Below are 23485 nucleotides of genomic sequence, written 5' to 3'. Positions count from 1 at the left end.
TACTAGTTCTGAGAGGTGACTTTCACCACTAGTGCATAATGCAACTGGGTGAGAGATGATGCTCCTGTCATACAGCTGATACAGGCTCCCTTTTTTATTGATGTTATGATCTGTTTCCTGGGATGGACTGGCGACCTGTCCAGGGTGTATCCTGCCTTCCGCCCGAAGACTGCTGGGATAGGCTCCAGCATCCCCCTCCCAACGGAGGAGCGGCTTAGAAAATGGATGGATGGATGATCTCTTTCTGTTCAAGAAAACCACATATAAAGACTTCATAATTCAAAACCTGCTACATAACATTTAAAACTTTAGAAGACTCCCAATTATTTTATTCTGTAATAACTTATATAGTGTACACTATTATACACTAGACCAGAAGTCTTTCATTAAAATTAAAAGATCCAGTTAAAGAAAATTTCCTGAAGCAAAGGTCAGGAACATCAGGTCTAACTTGCATTATGATTCAGTGCCATATACTGTTTACTGAAGCAGTAGTTATATGAATATCTTATATAGTCAACAACTGAATGACGAATCAAATAAAGTACAATTCAGTCATATTTTAACAACATTGATGCCCGCTAAAGCTGTACTGTAAAGGCTAGAAATGTTATGCCGAATAAAACAGGACCACCTAGTCGAAATTAAATAATTCTCCATAGTTTATCAGTTATAGGTCCAGGTCTGCACAGGACAGCATCTGGGTCCGGACTGTGGTCCGCCTACTACTGACCTCCTCACTAGACACTAAGAGGTATTTTTAGATGTTTATTTAATATTTCAAGCTTTTGAAAGCTTTAAAAACGTATAACTTGCCCTGCGATGGACTGGCAAACAAAAATTAGTTTTAGATTTTTATTGTATACCTTCGGACAGTGATGTCAAACTTATGAATTGTGAATATTATCTGGCAAAGCGTGAGATGGGAAAACAGTATTAAGACTCTGGTTGTATGACAAAAAAAAAATCTAGTCTACTTGGTCATTTTTCAATTTTTTTTAAAAAACATGCTTTATTGAACACCTTCCTTACTCCACAATCAAACAAATGGGTTCAGATTTGATAATGGAGATAACAGCTTTTTTTCTTCTTTAAATAATCTTTATTTACATATGCAATAATACTGATTTGATGAGATTGACTACCCAGGACTCAACAGTCCAAACACTGAACACTCTGCAAGGCGTACCACATGAGGACAACATTATGAGGAGGCTCGTCTCCGTCATGATGGAAGTACATGTCCAACAAACAAAACTGGACAAAAATGGCAATCTGTAACAGTTAAATGAGGAGATCCAGAACACCATAGCACCTTGTCCAGAATTCTACAAAAACAATAAATAAAATCCAAAGAAATACAATATGAGCCTTCTAGTCAACTTACTGTAGTGTGTGCAAGTGTTTGCATAATAATAATAATAATTAAAAAAAAAAAACAAACAAAAAAAAAAAACATTTGACATCATTATTGGCTGTAAATAAAATCCACTCTCACAATCTCTATGTTAGTGTTTTAAGTAAAAGTGTTAAATAAAAGTCAAAAGGGAACTATTTCTTAATTTAATTATATTCAGTTTTGTCAGATTTTCGCCAGTTTAAATGTTACGCAGCTTGAAATGTGCATATATTGCAAGGCAAGTTAGAAATATGATGTGTAAATCAATAATTAAGAAAATTGTAACTCAAATGGAAACCTAAAAAAAACCCAGCATTCTATTTAAAGAACAAAAATTAAAACAAAGTTAAAACCAATGATACATGTTTAAATGTGGAAAAGCACATTGAGGACATCCAAGATTTCAAGATAGATTATTCCAAATACTTTCTCGTTACATTAATAAACATCATGTATCTATGTTCATACGCATTTGTGGCAATATGTCTGTACATATCTCTATTAGATACAGTATTTTACAACTGTAGCAATCTTACTTCTGCTGGTGTTCTGAGCATTGCTGCATGTTGTTTTTCTGACTTGTTTACGAAACTGGATCTTGTCTTTACACATTTCAAATATAAGAAAGGAGGCTTTACACTGCAGGACAACAGACCTGGAAGTTTACACTTCCTGCAAATTTGTAACAATGCGCAATGACACAGTGGGGGCTGTACATGACATTGCTCAATGAAAACTGATCTTCAGTTTTTCTTTCTTGTACTTTGCACAGCTCAACACTGTGCATCAATCACAAATAACATGCACAATCTATTATCCTATATTACACCCCTTTATGGGCTCCAGCCTTGGGACTTGACATGCTTACGTGCCTCAAGCACCACTCCTGAACTGCAGCTTGGTGGACAGTGCAGGACAAGGTCATAATGTCCATTAACACAGTGGCATTGAGGCTAGGGCAACTCAAGATGGATGATAGGGGCTCCTCCAACTTGATGCCATTGGGGGCTGGTTCACTGTCGCCCTCTGGTGGTGATGTGCTCCAAACAATCTCACTCATTCCTGATAAGGCCTGGTCAGCTCTACATTGCTCAACCCAAGTTTGGTAGCACAGACTTATAACTTAAAAGTCTCTTGCATTTTTTGTTTCTTTTAAATCTTTTTTACTATCAAAAAAAGTCTGAACAGAGAGATAAGGTGCCACTTCCCTCTCCAAGAGGTAGGTGGTGATTATACGTTTTTGCGCTTGCCCGCTGTAACGATTGGCCGGGCAAATTCCACAAAGTCGTCTATGAGTACCGGCCACGCTCCTGAAGAAAGACAAAAATATAGTTAATATTTCTGCAAGACACCTTGTCATATCATATATCCATTTTAGTGAGTATACATACTCTGTCCTCTTCACTTCTTTTATATAGATTATAGTCAACATTGTGCAGCTCACCAATTTTCAAGTTTACTTTCCATCAGTACTAAAGCATCACCTCACCTTCCTCATCATAGTTTGACATATCATCTGCAATCATGTTTCCAAAGTCTAGAAGGAGATTCCATGTGTCTTTTGGGATGGACCGTTTATGGTGTTCCTTAAGAGGATAGACAAAATAAATAAGAATAAGTAGTGAAGCCTATGACAGCATGTAATAGATTCCTTGTATGCAGCATTACAACACAATTGTTGAACTGAATATTTAGTATTAGGTCAGATATCTATATCTATTCCATATATACAATATGTATATTTCTATACAGTTGGGATATTACTGGTTAGGGTAAATGTTTGTGGGTGCCATTTGTCATGTAGATCAGTGTTTTCCCAGTTCTGGTCCTTGAGGCCCACCACTGTTACGCACATTTTAGTGTTTTCCCTGCTTTAACACAACCACTACAACCCAGTAAGGGGTTGTTAATGAGCTGATGAGATGATGAAATCGGATGTGCTGGGAGCAAAGAAGTCACTAAAATGTGAACAGCAGTAGGCCTCCAGGACCAGGGTTGGGTAACACATGTATATTAAAGAGTTTAAGAGGTCAGGAGAAGCCACAATGTTTTTTTTTTTGTTGTTTTTTTACAGAATTTCCTCTCCACTTGATTTTTACCAGATTTCCCCCCTCTATGTTTAACAGAGGTAAATTCCACTAGTTAGATATACCCCATCACCCATGATGCTTCAAAACTTGGAGGTTGAAGGCAATGCTTCCTCCAAGACATGCGACGCCAGACGCCACATCTTGTCAAACTTTTGCATAAGGCAGCATGGTTGCAGCTCAACTTGCTCAGGTGCACTCACTGGCATTGCACGGAGTGATTGGGGGAAAGGGAGGGCCATCCTATGAAATATCCTCTTTAGGATCACTAGGTATCAAGCTCACAATCTCTCTACAATAGGAACCAACACTTCGTATGTGCCACTTGGTAGCCAAGCCATAATGCTCCCAACAAAGTCTTTAATCCTCATTTTGAAAACATACGTAGTTAGTTTATATAAAAGTTTGTTCAGACTTTTTTTTTTTAACCAATTGCACACATTCAGAATTTTACTATGAGGACCAAAACCAGAAGCAACCAATTAATCTGGACTGAAGGACACTTACCAACAGAAACCTGTTCCAGAGGTCCAGAAACTTAAACCGGCCTGTCAGCACCAGGTTCCAATAGGCTACAGCCATTTCTAAATCTGAGCAACAGATAGCATTGAGAGATGAAAGTGAAAGGACGAGAGGGAAATACAGGGGAGGAAAAGAGAGCAGGCTGGGGTACAGGGAGTGATCCATGTCCAATGGGTCAGACAATGGCCCACTGTGCAGGACTAACAAGGAGGGGTCACTGCAAACCGACAAACAGCACCCTTGTTTGTATGCCAGCATTAACCAGCACGATACAGAATCCCAAGTCAGGGAATACCCGTCTCAGGGGAAACACGAAATCTGAGATCAGAAACACAGGCTTCTGACTAACAATTATCACTTACGACCTTTTAATACTGATTAACTCTATGTAGTTTGTTGTTTACTACAACACATTCAAAATGATAATTTTCTAACAAAGTTACTGTACAGTGCAGATAAATTAACAGTGTCCTTTACATGCCACCACTGAGATGATGGCAAATGTGCTGCTTTTTGCTTTTGGTGTGACACTTACCTAAGCCTTTCTGGCCTGGGTTCTTGGCAAAGTTGAAGGTAAACTGGTAAAAGTCCTTGAACTTTCCAGAGTCTTTGAGTTCCTGTTCTAGTCTGGGTAAAATGGCCTTTAGTTTCTCTGGGCTGTCGCACCTATGGAGAACAAATGCAGTGAAAATGTGAACTATCATTAGTAATGATCATGAAATATTTGAGCAAATCAAACCCTCACAGAGTGAGAGGTTCATCAGAGCTTTTTTAGGTTTTGAATTCAATTTGAATATGTATGAAATATGTATTGGGAAATGCATACAATCAACTGTTTGTATACAGTTTTTTTTTTTTTTTTTTTACTTTTATTCCAAATAAATAAATAGAAAAATAACTTTGCTGACCCCAGCTCAGACATTCCATCTAGAAATTCCTTCCGGCTGAACTCGCACTGTGTAGCTGCCCGAAACTTCCAGGCCACCACTAGAACACTCATGCTGGCCGGGTCCAGGGTCAGGTCATCACAGAACTGCTGGATCCCATCAATACCAATTTTATTCTCATCCTGAGGGTCTGTGGAAGACAAGTCATTAACATATACAGGAATATATGCATGTTTTATTCAATTACATTTAGAAGTAGGTTTAGTCTATGTCCATGTTATCCTGTAGACATGGACATAGACTAAAACCATTCACCAGGAGAACTCTCTTTATAATGAAACATAATTGGTTGGTCTTCTTAGTGTTCAGTTAGTGTACTGACAATATTCGCGACAAGCAAACGATGACATAATTTATCATGGTGGGGATAAATAGGGTTATATTGTCCAACCCTAACATCTACCCATTTACCTTTGTATCTGTTGTACAGCTGTTCCAGCTTCTTGCGGTCCACTGTGGTTTTCATGGATTCTTTATAGTAGAGATCCGGGTTTTGGAAGTAGTTGTCTGTGGCCACCTCTAGTTTCCAGTCATTCTGCGTGAGGCAATAGACAGCCGTCCTCTCCCCGGCTTGGGTGAAAGACATGAACTGGCGGACCTTGTCTTTCTGTGATGACTTCAGCTTATGCTGTGGGGGGGAAATGCACACATAAGACAGAGAGACCTGATTACTCAAACTTCTCAGGACATTGCCATTTCTATAGGCTAATGAATGCAACTGGCCTGCTTATCCTGAGCGGGGGCTGAACTCTACAGACCTCATATCAGAAACTTGATAAATATGAGGCCTCAGGTGCTACACAGTATTCAGAACTGTCAAAGACAAGTATCATGACAAGACAGAAGTATAAACTGACAATGACATGTTGCTTGATGGAACAGAAACAAAAAAGGCTGCTTCTCTTTCCTTATATAACATGAGCAATGTACTTATGAGTAAAAGTAAGGCAGCAACACACATTAACAAGTTTCCAATGAACTAGACATAACAGAAATAAAACACTAAGGGCTGATTTTCCTTCCATATACAAATGGAGGGTAAAACGGAGACCCGATTGCGAACCATAAGGAGTAAAGAATCTTTGCAAGGCAGTGCTGATAAAACAACAAACCAGCAAACAGACTTCAGTACAGCACCCCAGCACAGCTCGGTTAAACACAGTGCTCAACTTGGATTCACCTACAGTCTGATGGCATCGATCATTCACCAGGCAGGTAATGACCAACAGAAACAAGCTTAATGAGAAAGGTGTTGAACGGTCACCCACTTCGTATTGAAACTAGAAGGTTCGCTGATCCAAAACATTCATGTTCATTTTGGAGAAACCTGTCGGGGTCCTGGGTGGTCAGGCCAGGCGAATTAGGAAAGCCGAGTTCATCTGACAGCATATGCTACTCGCCTCCTTAACTGACCACAACAAAAAGGGACATGGTGTTCGACCCTCTTTAGGCGGTTGTAAACAAAAAATGCAGCTCCAACGCCTCCTCGCTGTTAACGGGGTCTGTGGGAGAATTTCTCTCGGTCCGTCCGGACCACCGACCCGCCCGGCTTCCACCTCTTCCCCAGCAACAGTGGACAAACCCTCTGCACAGGCCAGTTACCAAAAAAGGTGAATGTGCCGTGTTGAGCAAAGTGTCTGTCAGCTCTCAAAACACCAACAACTGACCTTCCATATTCCCTCATAAATTGCTCCACCGTGATAATGCGACACAGCCGGAGGAAAACTCCACCAAAACACAACCACCACACGTCCGAGCCCTACCCCGGGACACACAACAGGCCCCTTTCCCGCTCTGCACCTCTCTGCGTCCCCGTTCTGTCTTCAAGTTCGGGTTTTTGCCATTCGTGTCTTCACCTACCATTTTATCACCCCGCTGTTGGACCAACTTGATAGGCGACAGCCCCCTTCTGCGCATGCGCGGGACTGCGCAAGTCCTTCCTTGACGCTGGGACTTGTAGTCATTTAACGTGACAAGCCCCCAACGGTCCGAGAATGACAGCCAAACGCGTTGCTTTACAATAATTATTACCGGATTTACTGGATAATAAAAAGATAATTAATAAATACAGCTGGTACATAAATGTAACGGACTAGCAAGACATTTTTTTACGTCTTAAATTTATGTTCAACAGCAAATAGCACGCCTCAAAAATTTTAGAATGTTTACATACTAAGTTACATCACACGGTTTCATTTAAAAAACAACAAGCAGGACATTTTGTCTTTTCACCCCCTAATTCACAACAGTGTTAAACTATAACTGGAGGGTTCACTCTTAAAAAGATGGGATATCAGGGGTTCTTTAGTAAAGGGAATGTTTCCATTCAGAACTGTGACTTCCACAGAACCATTAGCACGCTTACATGGTGAATCGGTTCTTCAGACTGATGGAGAATGTGTTGCAAGTTATACAGTTCTACTTAGAACCTCTTAAAAATGGTTCTACATAACACCAAAACGTGTTCTGCTATTGTTACAATACTAGAACAATGACATGTACAACTCATAATCCACCAGTAAGAAGAATCATTTCACCATGCAAAGAACCAATTAAGCATTAAATGAACCACCTTACTAAAGACCCTTACAAAATAACCCCCTTTTAAGATAAGTGAGCTTAACACTCACCGTTTTGTTTCGTCAGACTTAGAGACTTTCCTCGTCAAAATACCTTAAACCAGCATGAGCTGAATTAAGTGCGAAGAAGGAAGGAATATTAAAGATGTTCACGTGAACGAACTACAAACAGGTGCAGACAGTGTAGGCAGCTCGCTCTGGACATAAAACTACACAACCCACAATGCACTGCGCTCGGCCAATCGCCTGCATTTGTTTCGGAAGTGAAACAGCATTCTGACTTAATTGGCTAACAGGCTAAATAACTGAGCTAAGTCACAACAAACAGCGCCGATGGCTGTCGTCGCCTGCCGGACTCACCGAGTCCCGAGTTTTTCAAAAAATGCCTGAAAACTTGAAATAAAGTTCAGGGCGGTTGAATGTTGAACACGGCTAGCCGTCCCTGACATGAGCCGACTACTTGTCAGTTGACGGTACAATCACGGGGCTGAAGTTGGCTTCCGAATTCAATCTTCCGTTCCACCTTAAATGGCGCAACAGTTACGCTCTAGCTGTAGCTCCCGAGCGGGCGGCAGAAGGTAACCGCTGCCCCGTTAAGGTGGAACGGAAGATTCGATTAGGAAGCTAACTTCAGTTGTGTAACAACAGCGGCAGGTCGGCTCGGCTCGTCTGTATCTCGATTGAATATCGTCCTAGCAATGCTCAAGCCCAGTCCGCCAGTCCGGGACCGTCGAAAACCGACTCGACGCGGAGTTCAGGTTGTTAAAGCGTCGACTTACCTGTGCGAGCGGACAAACTGAAGCTCAGCACTCCGTCAACACAGCGCCTGCCCCTCACAGCGCCGCCGCTATAACGGTAGTATGTGGCTTGTGTTGAGGGGCCGGCGATACAAGGGCCCGTTTGTTCGCTTCATTTTCTGAGGAGCGCAGGGCTGCGCAGACAGACCACTCACTCACACTTCTTCAAGGTAGGTTAGCTATGTCGTCTGTTTTCATTCTCGTCGCCATTTCGTCTTGCCTGACTCAGGCCAGCGGTGCCGGTTAGGCTCGCTAATGTAACGTGTCCGTGTGATCTGATCAGCCGTGTTCGTGTCTGGCAATTCATTCATTTTTACTGCTTCATGTTCGGAATGCTTGTAAAAGCTGGAGCAAACATCTCGAGCATACGGGGCGGTTGGGTGAGAAATAAGACTCGCCTGTCTTCTTCAGTGAGTGGAGATACACTGTGGACATACCGAGCATGCTGGGGCTCTTAACGTGTCCACAGTTTATTCAGAGAGGTTTTGTGTTTTGTTTACAAGCTCCTTTTTCTTGCCGAGGCACCAGGGTCTCCCACACCACCTCAGGAGCAGGAGAGCTGATCTAGAGTCAGCTTTTGGGACACCTTCCATCATAAATAGGGAGGAGTCTGTTCTGAGATCAGCTCTCGAAGGGCTTGATTTGAGGGGTGATGCTGTCCTCACTTAAAAAAAAAGTGGCAAACTGCCGAACAGCATTGCGTCCTCTTTGGATTAAAGGGGGACCTCCACCGATTCATCAAGGTTTCTACATAATTCAACAATTAACATGTAACGAATGTCATTGCGGGTCGTTTGGTTTGAGATGATCCGCTCTAGACAGCCAGAATTGTTCACAGTGGTGGTGATGGGAACCAGATGTCTGAAGAGTTTAAAGCCTCTAAAAGCTCACAAAGTTCTTACATATGCTTTTGGGTATGTTGCCTGGTGCCTGAGACATTGTGTGATAGTTTTCAGTCAAGATTTTAGCCAAAACGTATATTTCTTTAAATACAATGATGGCAGAGAGATACACGCCGGGCGCTGCAAGGCAAAACAGTACCCCAAGTAAACGTATGTTTACCACTGGTTACCATTATCAACATTACATATAAAGGCCTCTTGGTGGTTTTTCTAGAGAATATGTTTAGTTGTATTTGCACTGTAGACGTCACATGCCCTGGTTCCTATTACTGCCACTGTAATAAACGCACAGTTTGTAAGTTTCTCTGCAAGGCACTATTTCACATCAAACCACTTACATTTCAACAACTGAATTATGTAGACAATTTGAAAAGTTCTTGTTTTATATCTTTATATGATGTCACTAGATTTGTCTCATGCATATTTCAGTTCTATTCATACGTGGAACATGGTTATCGTCACTTTCCCTAGGTTAAGTCGTGTATTATGTGACAGGTGTGGCAGGTGCCTTTAGTGTTTGTTTGACTGGCCTGGATACCTGAGCCCCACCTGTGTGAGCTCAGCTTACCAAACCTGTGTTGTCCCAAGTCGCGTGACACAGTTTGTGCAGTGTTTCAGTTGCTGTCTTCACTTTAGCCCTCGTCTCCCTTTTCTTTTTATTCTCTCTCCTCTTTTTTTTTTCTCGCTGATAGGGATCAACCATTAACCAATTTCTGGGCCGATAACAGTAGCCCGTAAGTGTCCTGCCTGGCACGGTTACTAAAAAATGATAATTAAACCTTTAAACTCTTAACACCCAAAATTGTTACATATTCAGGAACAGAATTTAGAAATGAAACTCTTCAAATATTATTATTATTATTATTATTATTATTACTAGGAATAAAAGCACACATTCAGTAGAGAGACTGTTTGGTTGACTATTACAATGACATTTTCCTATTTGCATGTAGCTAAATTTATAATGATGATAAATATTATTAATTAGGAATAAAAAGGAGGGAGTGTTATTAACTGTTCTGACATTAATCAGCAAAAGTTCATCATAGAGTAAAGAGGTGTTGTAAGTGATTCCAGGCTGGGTTAGTGCTTGTTTCTTCTTGTCATTACTGACTATAACTAAACAAAACAGCAGTCTTTGTGGTTTGAGTTCTAAACTGTAATTGATTGCTATGTAATTCTTGATCAGCAGCTCTAGCACATCTCAGCCTTTTTTCTTTCTATGACAACAATTTTGTGAAAATATTCTTGCATGGAAAAAAACAGGTAGGACATGTCCCCCTTATCTGTCCCTGTACCAGTGGGTCAGTACATGTATTTGCCGTTGATGCCTTGTGCTGCCTTGTTTATTGACTTGTTCTTATTCTTCTCCAGGTGAAGCGTCAGCTGAATGCGGGCCCTGTGTGCGCTGCTGTGCCTCACGCTGGTGGGGGCGCTGCAGCCCGGCGACCAGGTGGCCCAGCATGTCATCAAGCTGCACCGCGGCCGGGGGGCAGCTGCTGCCTATGGCCACCAATGGGTGGCGGAGAACTGCCGACGCCTCTCGGGCCTCCTGCGGCAGAAGAGCACTGCTGTGAGGAAGCTGGAGTCAGCGGCAGTGGCGGTGAGGCGGGACAGGTCACTGTCAGATGCTGAGAGGCTTTTCCAGGTGCACACGCTGGAGGTGTTCCAGAAAGAGCTGAATGAGAGTGAGCGGTCAGTCTTCCAGGCCGTACTGGGCCTTCAGCGGGTGCTGAAGGGTGACTCCAGGGACGTGGTGAACATGAAGGAAAGCAGCCGCCAGAGATTGGAAGCACTCAGAGAGGCCGCCATCAAGGTGAGGCCAGAAAGTTGTAAAAATGTAGCTAAGATGGCACAGGAGTTAGTTCGACTCACTATATGTGCAGAATGACTTGGCGTTGACTGACTCTTACTGACATCAACCTGGGCAGTACGTCACGGCACGGTACAGTTACTAATCCGCGCTCTGAGTACCTGTGTCCACTTTGCACAACAGAACCATAAGAGTGAATGGGGTTCTTTGGAACACATGATGTGTCATGCCGTGCTGGTATTACCAAATACAATAGCAAGATTGGAGGCAATTCATTCAGAAGCATTATAGCGGCTGACTGACTCAAATGAGCTGGCGTTGTACTGCACTAGGAATCAAGAACATGAGAGTGGTGTGAAGTAGGAGTGAAGTGATGTGATTTTTGCTCTGCTTCAGTTTTCTCTTTTGCTCAGGACCTGCTCAAGTATCGCTCCATCCCACAATAGCCAGACAGTCCCTGTTTCCCACGCTGACTACCACTGCTTGACATGGCTGATGAAGCAGGGTCTACAAATTACACATGATGGCTGTTCACGCACAGCGTCTGCCCTGCGGAGCTGTTCAGCAGTCTTATATACTGAAAATTTCATACTGGTAATTTTACCGATTGCAAAAACAAAATTCTACAGACACACAGTCCGTCTCATTTTGCTGCATAAGTGATGAAGATGGTATTTAAAGCTTGCGTGTTTGTTAACTAATTTTCTAGCTTGTGATTGGGGCGTCTTTTTAAGATCTTTTGGAAAAAAAAAATCTGTATCACAGAATGTGTTTAGATTTTTGATTAATAGCAACCATAAATTATGTAATTTATGAAATACAGTGTGTAGTGACTTGTTCATGCTTTAAAGACGAAAAGTAAATGTAAGAATGGATCATGTGGAGCAGACACAGAGTGTGATTTCTCATGTAAGCAGTGAGAGGAAAATAGAAAACCTGGAGCGGAGTTATTGTAGAAACACTGACTGAGGAGCAGAAATGTCTGCCGCTTCACTCGTGGGTCTGCAAGAGAGGTTAATGATTAACTGCTAAATGACAAGTATATAAATGTTTGATTATTTCCTTTATTTAAAAAGTAAGTTTCATTTCTGGTGAATTATGCAGGCATTTGAACAGGGCTGTTTTTCATTCAACTTGAGGACCGTTTTTGAATTACATGCATGACCATCTTGGGATACAGCAGAGATTAAACCAAAGCGTTGTTAACAGCACTGTTGCAACTAGGATATTTATCCGCATGAGACAGTGTGAAGTTAGGCTTGAGCTGGCGTTTTACTGTTTATCAAACGCAGTGGCTTCTGTTAAGTGTAGCCTTATGTTATTACACAGGCTAAACGTTATTAGTCTTATGACAAAAAAGCTTGAAAACTTTGAGGTATAGACTGTTCAAACTATGCATGTGAACTTCGAGCCATATATCGCTGCTGTCGGAAGAAAACCTTGTATCTCCAAAATAGTAACTTTACAGGAGAAGGAAAAAACATACTTCACTTTCAATGCAAGTCTATGGAACCAGAATTATTCCCATGTCTTTTTGGGTCATTTCTTTTAGGCCACTCATCATAAAATTTACAAATAATGTAAAGAGTAATAGATACTTTCAAATTATGTCAAAAACTGAAAAATGCCAAAAATGGAGATACAAGGTTTTCTTCCGACAGTAACGATATGTTCATTAACAGTATGTGGGAAGGATATGTGCTTAACGTATGTTACTAAACTACATTATGTTACTGTGTTTTTTTTTTTGTTTTGTTTTTTTTGTTTTTTATTCACTGATGCCTTGTGTGTATAAAATGCAGTGCTGTATTTGACATTTTTAAAGGTTGTGTTCATGATTTTAGGCTTGTCAGTTAACGATTAATCAGCGATTAATTACAAACAGTTTCAGTCAAAAGAATTTGCCAAAATCTCATCCTTAGTCTGCACCGTGTCTAGATCCATCCATGTCTCAGCTCAGCATGGTTGATACTCCAAGAAGAAGGCACCAAATTCAGTATAGAGTTCTCAGCATTACCTCACAGAGAAATGACAGAGGGCGTGTTTACATCTTGCATTAACATATGTTTTCGTTGATCGGCTCACACTCAGATTTCACTTCACTGCATGGAAACCTAGATGTGGACTCTCCCGGTTTGCACTGTGAGCAGATCACATGCCTGTAAACCACTTTTGGAGGTGGTGGTCAGAGATGGATCTTGTCTGCTTTTAACAAAGAATGCATAAACAAAAGTGTAAACAGAATGCATTTTCATTGCAATGAAACGCAAGGCTGAATTTAGCCTTAGTGCACTCTAGTCTGCTGAAACCATCTAAGACAACGGTGTCCAAATCTCATCTGCAAAGGGCCGGTGTAGCTGCAGTGTTTTTCTCCAAATAATCTGGAGCACACCCCACTCCACTTGTTTAATCAGTTGGTCTTAAGTCCTCAGATGTTTCATCAGGTGACCTCTTGCTTTGTTGGAGTGAAAACCTGCAGCTACAGTGGATAAGATTAGACAGCCCTGGTCTCTGATGAGCTTGTCAACATGAACCATAAAGGGCAAAAGTAAAGGGTAAAATGCAAGCAGTGAATGTTTTAATGCAAGGAAGGTTGTGATGTTATATAGTTGTGATGTCACAAACATGAATGCAATGCAAGTTTAGCCATGGCTGTTCATAATCATGTTGTAGTGATAAGGGATGTTATTACTATCTGTATCAGAATTACTGGAGTGGAAAATATGGGAAAAACAATTAAGCAAACAAATGATTGCAGCTTTCCAAAGAATCCAGACATCGGCACAAGGGAGTGAAGTTCCGTACGTTTCAGCCTTGGCTGCACAATACAGGGCATCAGTACATACAGCTTCCTTTACATGTATCAGTCTTAAAGCCACAGTCACAAACACAGACTCTTGATTATAGAGAAAGAAGAGAGATTGGGAAATGATTTAGTAAAAAAAAAAAGAATTATGACTAATTTATTCCTTAGTGTTATTTTAGAGGCCTTCTATTCTGTTGTAAGTGATTGATGGCCTCTAGGTAGTGGCCCTTGAGTTAGACGTGAGCACGAAGTGACTGTAATTGGCAGGCAAGGCTGATATACTGTTGTTTCCCTAGTAACAGCGCTTTTCTGGGGTTTTGCTGAAGTGCTGGAGGTTTTTTCGCTGAGGGAAGGCCTCTTATCTCTTTCACTGAAGGCCAGCACCCGAGGTGACTGGAGACAGCATTACTCGGCATTACACACTGCTATCTGTGATTGCCAGACACAAGTAGAGTGTGTCTGTGCGGAGGAGAAAGTGTGTTTTTGAGTGACAGGTCCCTGCATCATGAGAAAACGACACAGTTGTTTGCTTTAGTGGGCAAAGTCAGATGCTTTTGTAGAGGTTAGAATGCACTTGCCTGAGCCCTTTAGTGCTTAATATAATATCCAGGAGATAGGGCTGGTTGAAATGGCCAAACATCTTCTTACAATGTTGCCCATAATATTCAATATTTATGCATTTACTACTGATTAAATTTGAAATCGGGATAGTATTCTGAGCTATGCAGAAACTAAGTGTTTTGTTTTTGTTTTTAAATGATGTGTAGCTTTTTCTCAAGCCCACAACCTTGTTAACTCTACATGATTTCAGGGCTTGAGAGCTAACTACTGATGGTCATAATCAAGACAGCAGAAACTTGAAATGCTTCAAAACGTTAGCAGCATTGCTGTATAGAAACAGTGCTTAGAGATGGATGCATATGGATGGCCAAGTCACACCAGTTCAACAGACAAGGCTTCTTTACATTGTGCAGTTACAAAGATACATTTTTTTTTTAATGTTTTGAAATTTTGGTGGTTTGCCACTAGGGGACCCATTTCAAATGTGCAGAAGCTCCCATTCTGAAATCAGTTGTCATAACTTCACAAAGCTGTCTTAAGTTTTATGCTAAATGACTTTTTTACAAAAGGTCTGGGGTAGTGTCCATTCACTTTCAGTGCAAAAGCAATCAAATGAAAATGCTGCCCAGCAGTTTGTTTCCATCACACTGACTTTTAGCAATAAAATTGCTTTAAGTAATGATGTAATTTCCAGCTAAAAACTGTTTAATCGATTAAAAAACAAGCTGCTACACCAAAGATCTGTGTCTCTGCCATATAGATCTGTCTGGACATTTTCCATGTAGAAAGGCTGTAGTTTTCTAGATGTCTGTGAAGGAAATCTGTCACATGACACTACAAACAGAAAAAAGTTTTGTCACCACTCATCAAATATTACTAACAATATACATCAACGTTCTGAAGTATTAAACACTTTCTGTAAATATCCTTTGTGCAGAAACACAAATCAAGGTGTTTCTGTCAAATTGAGTGGTAAGAAAGAAATTGAGAATTTAGAGGAATTATGATTAATTTCTATGTAAATATTGAATAGATAAAAATAAATTGAAAATAAGTAAGCACAATCCTCTACATTTCAGGTCACAAATACTGGTAACACTTTATTTGAAGGCTACCTACATAAGGGCTTCATAACACATTCATAAGCACTGAACATATTTACAGCACTAAACACATTTAAAACACTATACATATTTGCATCAATCATCTTATCTATGCCATGGAGGGAAGAGGGGGTGGTTTCCAGGCATATTTCGTCTTAAGAATGCTGACATATAGTTATGTATACTGTTTTAAATATGTTTAGTGCTGTAAATATGTTCAAGGTTTATTCATATTATGTCAGTACAATGTCATTTATTTCATAAAACGTCTTATGTCAGGTTGCGAGAACCGACATAAGCACTTAATAAATGTTCAAGTAGTGCTTTATAAACACATTATTCAGCGCTTATGAATGCGTCATGAGGTCCTTATGTAGGTAGCCTTCAAATAAAGTGTTACCCAAATACTGTTTATTTACTGAATTTAAAATATTGTAAAAAATAAAACACACAATGTGGCCTGTGCAAAAGTAATGGTACATTTAATGTGATGTTTTTTTCTGATATTTTAAATTAAAGAAACAAAATTTGCTCTGAAATTTGCAGAAAAATTCAGTGTTTAAATGTGTTCTCTGTAGCGCATGTGCATTTTCAGTATATCAACAATCCATGTAATTTTACCAGCTTATCCAGACTTTTGCATATGACTGTATAATGAACATCATTAAAATACAACCATATAAAGGCTTGCTTATTTCAACATATTACAGACTGCTGTTAAATGAAAATGAACAATGAACATGTGTTTTGGATTTGCAAACTGTTGGATTTGCAGTTTTGTTTGGGTTTTTATGCTTCAATTAAACAGCTCAAAGCTACAGAAAGCTTTGTTTCTGTTATCACAAGCTAACTACTCTGTCCCACTGGTTTGTGCTGTTAATAATAAATAGCTAGACTTTTTCTTCCTCCCTGTCTAGTCTGTAATTTGCATATCACCACATAATGCCCAGGACAAGTAAGTGCATTTGTTCAAAGCTCAAGCCTTTTCTGCTAATACCAGATTGAGGAACTGAACGGCATAAATATTTTAATCAATAATAGTTCAAACGAACATTTTTTTCTGTTGGGCTATAGTTGATTAAAATAATATTGTTGATTTGAAAAGATCATGATGTCTGCATTTATCGTTTTATCACTCGGACCTACGTTGAGTCGTAGCTCTTTCTCATATGGAGCAAATGTTTACCCCCTGATAGGAGGAGGAGGAGTATGTGGAGCTGGTTGCGGCTGAGAAACACCAGCAGGAGGCTCTGAAGGTGGCGCAGGACCGCAACAAGACCCTCTCAATGCTGGACGAGATTCTGGAGGACGTAAGGAAGGCTGCTGACCGCCTGGAGGAGGAGATTGAAGACCACGTCTTTGACAACAACAAACAGGTCAGACGTCAGGGTGTGATTGGTGGGACCTGACATGAAGGTTTATTTTTAGACCCAAGTTTGATAATGTCATGTCATGATTTAAATATGATGTCAAAATTACAACATATGACAATCTCTGCCATCTTCAGTTTGAATCCGGTAAAACTGTTATGTCTTCTGGAATTTCTTCCTTTTTTTTTGCTCGTCACAGCAAATGGCATCATTCAAAGTTCTGTTTGTGTGGCAAGTGATTTCTTTATTTATCATGCAATGAGATCATATGTAGTGTATTTCATTTGACATTGATCATCTTAATCTTTGACACAATCTTCATACTATGTTGTTCTAATGAAGAATAATCTGCCTTTTCTTTAATCGCAATGACAATTTAGTAACAGCAAACATGATAAATGGCCTTTGTTGTAATGGTATATGTTATATACCATACATATTATAGATGTATTGGTTGCAGGTCAATTTGTTTTGGTTCATGTTTCAGTTAGTGTGTTTACATGCACTTAATAATCTGATAACTGCAGAAAAACAGATTTTGTCAGTAATCCGATCAACACATTTACATGCACTTGGGTAATCAGATCATGAGAATACTCCAGGCCTACATGAGCCAGGCAGTAATCAGATTTCTGCGTTGCAGCCAGCCTGGATGCAAACAGATCTGACTTATACACCATGTTTGACAGTTTGTTAGGTAGATGTAAAACATGAATTATGTCATAATCCTCTCATTACCATATTTTAATATTTTGAACTGTCACTGGTTCAAATGTATTTGTGACATAGAAAAATAAACTGATGCTTAGTGCACAGAACATTTTCACAGAAGTCCTAAGTGCAGTGGGTTTTTACGTATTGAATTACTCTGCTCTTCCTTTAAAGCTGCTGTCAACATGGTTTTAAACATTTTTTTTCTTTTAATAGTAAAGATATGCTATGGAAAAGGCTTTTACTAGTGTTATGTTCAAGAAATAAATATGAATTAAAACAATTGCTAGCAGATAAGTGATCCAACAATTCAGGCAGTCTGTGAATGGTGAGTAAAAAGCCTAATGCTCAATTCAGAGATCTAATTATATTTTACAGCTAAAGTTAGCTAATGAGAACTTTCATCATATGACGGGTAGATCACAGACGTATCCTATCTGTAGATCACAGACGTATCCTATCTGTTCAGCAGCGCTGTATTATTTATCAGTGATCTATGGCTAGACGACTGCTGGTTTTGGCCATGTTAAAACGTGAGGTCATGCAAGCTGTCATTATGAATTCGCATGGACATATTTGAGGACATGGTAAAGACATTTATCAGGTGCCGTATTGTCTGCCACACCTGTACAGGGAAGGGTAGCTAATGTAATACCAAGCTAACTCTTTCATTTCATTCCTACAGTTAAGCTGGACCGTTCACACTTGCATAATTTAAGTTAATCACTTATGGTAGGATCCAGCAAGAGGTGGCCAGTGCAAGTAAGAAGCGGCATCTTGCTACTCTACAAATAACTGCATAATAAACCTTCTTAACAAGCACTGTTAACTAATTTAGAAAAGCTTGAAAACCTACTTGCTGGGATTTTTGGCTGAGACTGAGAGCGGTAGGGAGCAGTCACTTTATGTAAGGGAAAGCAACACAAGTAGCTCAGCTCAACACCCACCCAACTCAAACTGAACTGAAGAAAATAGCTGAAAAAAGTAAAAAATGTTTTAACAGGAAGGACCAACAGCATTCTTCTTCTGCCAGTTCATATTACAAACACCACAAAATATAGATAATGGTGAAAAGGAAATGCTAAAATAAGTAAACAGGAACTTTAAGATGTCCTATAGAAAGTATTTAAAACATTTTATTTAAACAACCCATCGACCCTCATTTCTTATGACCGTGTCTGCTGTACAAATGAAATTTATTTGAATTGAATTCAAACTACTCAAACTTGTCTAGATCCACAGTATATACTGGATGTAAACTCCTTAGAATGTTAAAGACTTTTAATACATCTCTTTTAAGCAAACCGTGAGTGCCATGCCTTTTAATACAGACTGTGATATCTATTCTTTGGGCCTACTTGTTTGACCAGATCTGTGTGTGCACTCGAACCAAGCAAACTCACAGGGACGAACAGGTTGAGCTGCACCTTGAATGTCATACTCTAAAACAATGAGGGCTAGTGAAAGGACACACCTTTTAAACGGAAACGACATGGACTCAGGTTTCAGCATCCTTAGAGGTAGTCGTTTGCCCAAAAGATGTTTGATTACACAAACTTTGATTACACTTGTTTTTCCTGCTAAATTGTGTTAGTTTTTTTTTTTTAAACTGAATTTCCATGAAGCTTATTTGTGGCCATTTTAAACTGTGTTAAATAGGTTATTATGGCTGCTGATGCCTCATTATGCACATTCAGCTTTGTTTAAAGTGAGGCGTTCTTCATAGAATACTATGTGTAGGTGTTTGAGTAGAACATCGTTCTTCAGTGCAATGTTGAGCTGTTTTTGGTTGGTTTATGTTCTTTAGTTCTTCTAACAACATCCAATGACTGGTGATTTGAACCGATTATGAAGTGTGTGTGTGTGTGTGTGTGTGTGTGTGTGTGTGTGTGTGTGTGTGTGTGTGTGTGTGTTTTAACGTCTGTAAAACTTCCACTAAATGCTACTACTTTGAACAGGCTTGTAACAAGATATCTACAAATAAATTAAGCCAGTTTCATCCCAGTCATGTTTTATCTGTTCAGAAATATAGACTCCTACATTATTTTTATGTCCTCTTCATTAGTTCATTTCTTTCTTCCCATCTGTCAGATGAAGGGTGTTAATGTTGAGGCTGTCCTGAGGGTAGAGGAGGATGAGGAGGACAATAAGAGGAAGAATGTATCGCGGCAAGTGGCAGAGAGTGACCTGGGACTGAGCATGCTCATTGACTCACAGAACAACCAGTATGTACTGACTAAACCCCGAGACTCAACTATTCCTCGTGCTGACCATCACTTTATCAAGGTCAGTGACCCTCTGAATCCTTAGCCTAACCTTTCATGTGTAAACCATCCAGTGGTTGACCACAGGGTAGAGGTTAGATTAGAAATCTGCTTCCAGTCTGAGCACTTAAAAGAAGTACTTGGGTGAGCCATCTGTGGCTGTAAGTCCAAGAGAGCATAAGTGGTCTCGCTATCTCTGGGTGGGTATGAGGGTCATCTCATTACCTCATCACAATGCTAAACTGTGCAGCCGTCAATTGATTGAGATGACTTATTAATTCTGGCAAAATACAAGCTCATGATTAATTACTTCTGCGATGCTCTCTAAGCCCACTTTTATCAACTGTACCAAAGAAAGCCCAATAGTCCTTTTCAGCAGTTTATTTAGAAAGAAATGTCCAATCACAGTGAACATATCCGTATCCCTTCCTTTTAACAAAACACAGCCAGATAGGCTGATTAAAATGATGAACAACTGATGCTGTTTGGAAGAGAGACTAGCTACCCACTAGCTACACTAGAAGCAGTTCTAACAACGCTCAAGCCTGAATATACAATATTTGTGAAAAGTGCAAAGCTTACAGATCTGTTCCTGAATGAAAATCGAGATTGGGCTGTTCAGGTGAGGTTCGGTCTCTTTCTACTTTATCATGGAATCTGTCAATCAGTTTATTATTAGCATGTGTTTACAGTGCTTTCCGCACTCACACTGCTCTTGTAATATTCACACTCAAACCCATGCAGTCAGCTGATGCAGTTGGTGTGCACACACGCACATTGTGTATAAAAGACATTTATGATTTCAAGACGTACGAGTGAAGCTAGTAACACAATTCTTATGAAGTCATTAACTGTAATGTGATTACTAGAATTTATACTGTAATCCGTTACATATATTTTACAGAAAAAAGTGATCACATTGCTTTAATGCGTAACTTTGTACTCTGTTTCCCCCAACACTGTCACATTAGTCACAGTCTGAAGAGATTTGATGACTGGTTTCTCATGTCACATACCAGACTTTGTAGCATTGTGTGATTGGGGGGCTTAGCTTACAGGGGAGAATTAGACATGATTAAACAGGGTAAAAATTAGTTTCTGTGGAGATGATGTGTGGATCATGTAGGTCTTGGATTTTCACAGTTTTATGCTTAAGAGTTTCAGATGAATAACACTTTTAATTATAGATTAATTTGTATATTACATAATTACTGTATTAAACATGTATTTAAGCAGATTTCGGGGTTATATTGCCCACTGGCACAGGATTATGACTGTGTTTTCTCCCACAGGACCTGGTGTCAGTGGTCATGCTCTCTCTGCCCTGTGGCTGGCTGTGCACTTTAATAGGACTGCCTCCTATGTTTGGATACATAGTTTGTGGGGTTCTGCTAGGCCCTTCAGGGCTTAATAGCATTCAGGTAAGAGTCAGTTAAATTGTCTTTCACCATAAAATACAAATGTTGATGCTGGATGAAAGCTACTACGGCTGTTCACACTATGTGTGAGATCTCACTACCTACTTCCAATTATCCATTCTTAATTTTCAGACGTGGTAGTAAATATAAGTCCCATCTACAGTTTGGACCTGTGGTTTAGTCTAGGGAAAAATCAAATTTACAAAATTTGCACCTCGCCACAAGTGTAATTGATTAGCAAGGTCAAGTTTAATGTCTTTAGTATGCTCCTTTAGTTTTAGAGCGTGTTAGAGCTATGAAGTTAATCTAGCTAACAAGTTTTGAAGTATTATGTCTGTCATCTGTAAAAGTGCAGCATAAAGGTGGCTTTAATCTTCTACCATACAGTATTAAATAAAACTTGGGGGACACCACTGGGGGTTATTTGAATATATGGATAATCTAAACTAATAACATTTTGTTTACTTAGTTGAGTATTCAAAAAACTAATAAAATTACTAATAAAATAAGTGTTTTTTTTTTTAGGATGTGAAGCAGCTCATAGACTTGGCTTAACCGCAGGTTTTCACTCCAACAAAGCAGGAGGTCACCTGATGAAATGTTTGCAGACTATGACAAACTGATTAAACAAGTGGAGGTGTGCTTTGTTATGGCTGGAGTGAAAACCTGTAGCCACACTGGCCCTTTGTGGATAAGATTGGACTTGCTGGCTTAGTGATGCTTTGCATAGTTTATTCCTAAAAATATAAAATTGGTAAAATGGAGCCGAATGGAAATTGGACACTGTTAAAATGGGACAACATATACTTGGTTGACAGTCATTATACCTTAGTGGGGCACCGTGCAATAGCCCAGATGTGGGAAACGCAGACTGTCATTTTAAATATTTGACAATTTATCAATTTTGTAGATAACTTTGTTACACAGCATAAGAAACTATAGAAAACTATTTTATATTACTTAACTCTGTGGTTTCAGGCAAGTGTGTCAAGGTTGAGGCTTCAAGTTTCAAGTTTATTTGTCATTTGCACAACATCTTATGACATTTATGCATTAAAATGCTTGTGGTGAGGCTCAGGTAATCACTCTACAGAAAGCACATAAGTAAAAGTAAAATATAAAAAAACAAATTGAAATATATTAAATATACACAAAATCTAGAGAAAATATGGGCAAAATATAGAGACAATATACATTTTAAAGTGGCTTAAGTGACTCTGTGTTATTGTTATTTAAAGTGACTCTGTGTTATTGTTATTTAAAGTGTCTTAGTGTTAAAGGGTTATTGTCCATAGCAGAGATGATATGATAATAATACTGACAGTGACTGACTGAAATGGTAGTTGGGAACAGCTTCACAGCTTATTCAGAAGCCTGACAGCCTGTGGGTAAAAACTGTTAATTGACTGGGTTGTTCTAGTCTGGATGCTGCGGAATCTCCTGCCTGATGGTAAGATGGAGAACAGGCTGTGTGCTGGGTGACGCTGTCTGACCGGACTGGTAGACGTCCTGTAAGGCTGGTAGTTTGTTGCCTATGATGGCTTCTGCCGTCCTCACCACTCCTCTAATGGCCTTGCGGTCACAGGCAGTGCAGCTGCTGTACCAGACAGTGATGCAGCCTGTGAGGATGCTCTCCATGGTGCACCTGTAGTAGTTGTTGAGGATCTGAGGAGGCAGACCAAACTTCCTGAGCCTCCTTCCTGAGCCTACGCAGGAATTGCTTGGAGTTTGCATAGTGTAAAGGCCTCCATTCTTGTTAGCTATATTTGTCTTGTAGCTCTAGTGCAACATTAAAGAACCAAACACATCTTGGCTGGTGGATTTTTTTTTTCTGGGGTAACAGGAAAATATAAATGTAAAGTTGGTTTCTTGCCACAGCTTTCACTTTAATGACTTTTAATAACTTTTTTATTTTTACTGTATGGGTAATGTAAGTTTTGAGCATTTTTTGAGCAAGTTTTAAGCATGATATGTCTTTCTCTCTCCGTAGTCCATGGTTCAGGTAGAGACGCTGGGGGAGCTGGGTGTGTTCTTCACTCTTTTTGTGGTTGGTCTTGAGTTCTCTCCTGAACGACTCCACAAGGTAAAGAAAAGCACACTTTGAACTACTTTCTGTGGTTTTCATGATTCGCATAGTTAATCACTTGATCAGAACAGCTTTGGAGTTCTCACTGTTCTCTTATATGCATTTGCTCATTTTCCTGAC

The 23485-nt window shown here is 39.8% G+C and overlaps 2 protein-coding genes across 8 annotated transcripts in view; one reads left to right on the top strand and one right to left on the bottom strand.

The window, feature by feature from the left end:
- Positions 1-984: 984 nt before the first annotated feature.
- On the bottom strand, positions 985-8452 carry dcun1d2b (DCN1, defective in cullin neddylation 1, domain containing 2b). 7 transcript variants are annotated; one of them, XM_017701855.2, is made up of 7 exons: positions 8314-8452; positions 5367-5583; positions 4917-5085; positions 4544-4674; positions 3994-4076; positions 2889-2985; positions 985-2709 (listed from the first exon to the last, which is right to left on the bottom strand). In XM_017701855.2, exons 2-7 carry the CDS (start codon positions 5539-5541, stop codon positions 2630-2632), a joined length of 735 nt encoding a protein of 244 aa, XP_017557344.1. In that variant the 5' UTR covers positions 5542-5583; positions 8314-8452; the 3' UTR covers positions 985-2629. The 7 variants fall into 7 exon arrangements, with proteins under 7 accessions (XP_017557344.1, XP_017557341.1, XP_017557339.1 ...); XM_017701852.2 differs by lacking the exon at positions 8314-8452 and adding an exon at positions 7586-7689; XM_017701850.2 differs by lacking the exon at positions 8314-8452 and adding an exon at positions 6816-6914.
- Positions 8364-23485, top strand: part of tmco3 (transmembrane and coiled-coil domains 3) — a 30251-nt gene continuing 15129 nt past the window's right edge. The window contains exons 1-6 of the mRNA XM_017701849.2: positions 8364-8501; positions 10608-11049; positions 16713-16892; positions 19689-19883; positions 21154-21282; positions 23270-23362. Of these exons, the coding sequence (XP_017557338.1) occupies positions 10624-11049; positions 16713-16892; positions 19689-19883; positions 21154-21282; positions 23270-23362 (1023 nt within the window). The 5' untranslated portion in view covers positions 8364-8501; positions 10608-10623. The remainder of the gene's footprint in view (positions 8502-10607; positions 11050-16712; positions 16893-19688; positions 19884-21153; positions 21283-23269; positions 23363-23485) is intronic.

The sequence above is a fragment of the Pygocentrus nattereri genome, chromosome 12, assembly GCF_015220715.1.
Source record: "Pygocentrus nattereri isolate fPygNat1 chromosome 12, fPygNat1.pri, whole genome shotgun sequence".
Classification (NCBI taxonomy): Eukaryota; Metazoa; Chordata; class Actinopteri; order Characiformes; family Serrasalmidae; genus Pygocentrus; species Pygocentrus nattereri.
Note: the sequence above shows the minus strand (reverse complement) of the source record. Positions and strands in the feature narration are given on the sequence as shown.

Bases quoted from the DNA above. Each gene is read 5' to 3' on its own strand.
- dcun1d2b (XM_017701850.2), bottom strand. From the start codon at position 6,872: ATGCGCAGAAGGGGGCTGTCGCCTATCAAGTTGGTCCAACAGCGGGGT. The intron at 4,077-4,543 runs GTAAGTGTCACA...TCTGTTGCTCAG, and splicing joins CCCAGGCCAGAAAGGCTTAG to ATTTAGAAATGGCTGTAGCC. The intron at 2,986-3,993 runs GTAAGTGTCCTT...TATCCTCTTAAG, and splicing joins TCTGGAACAGGTTTCTGTTG to GAACACCATAAACGGTCCAT.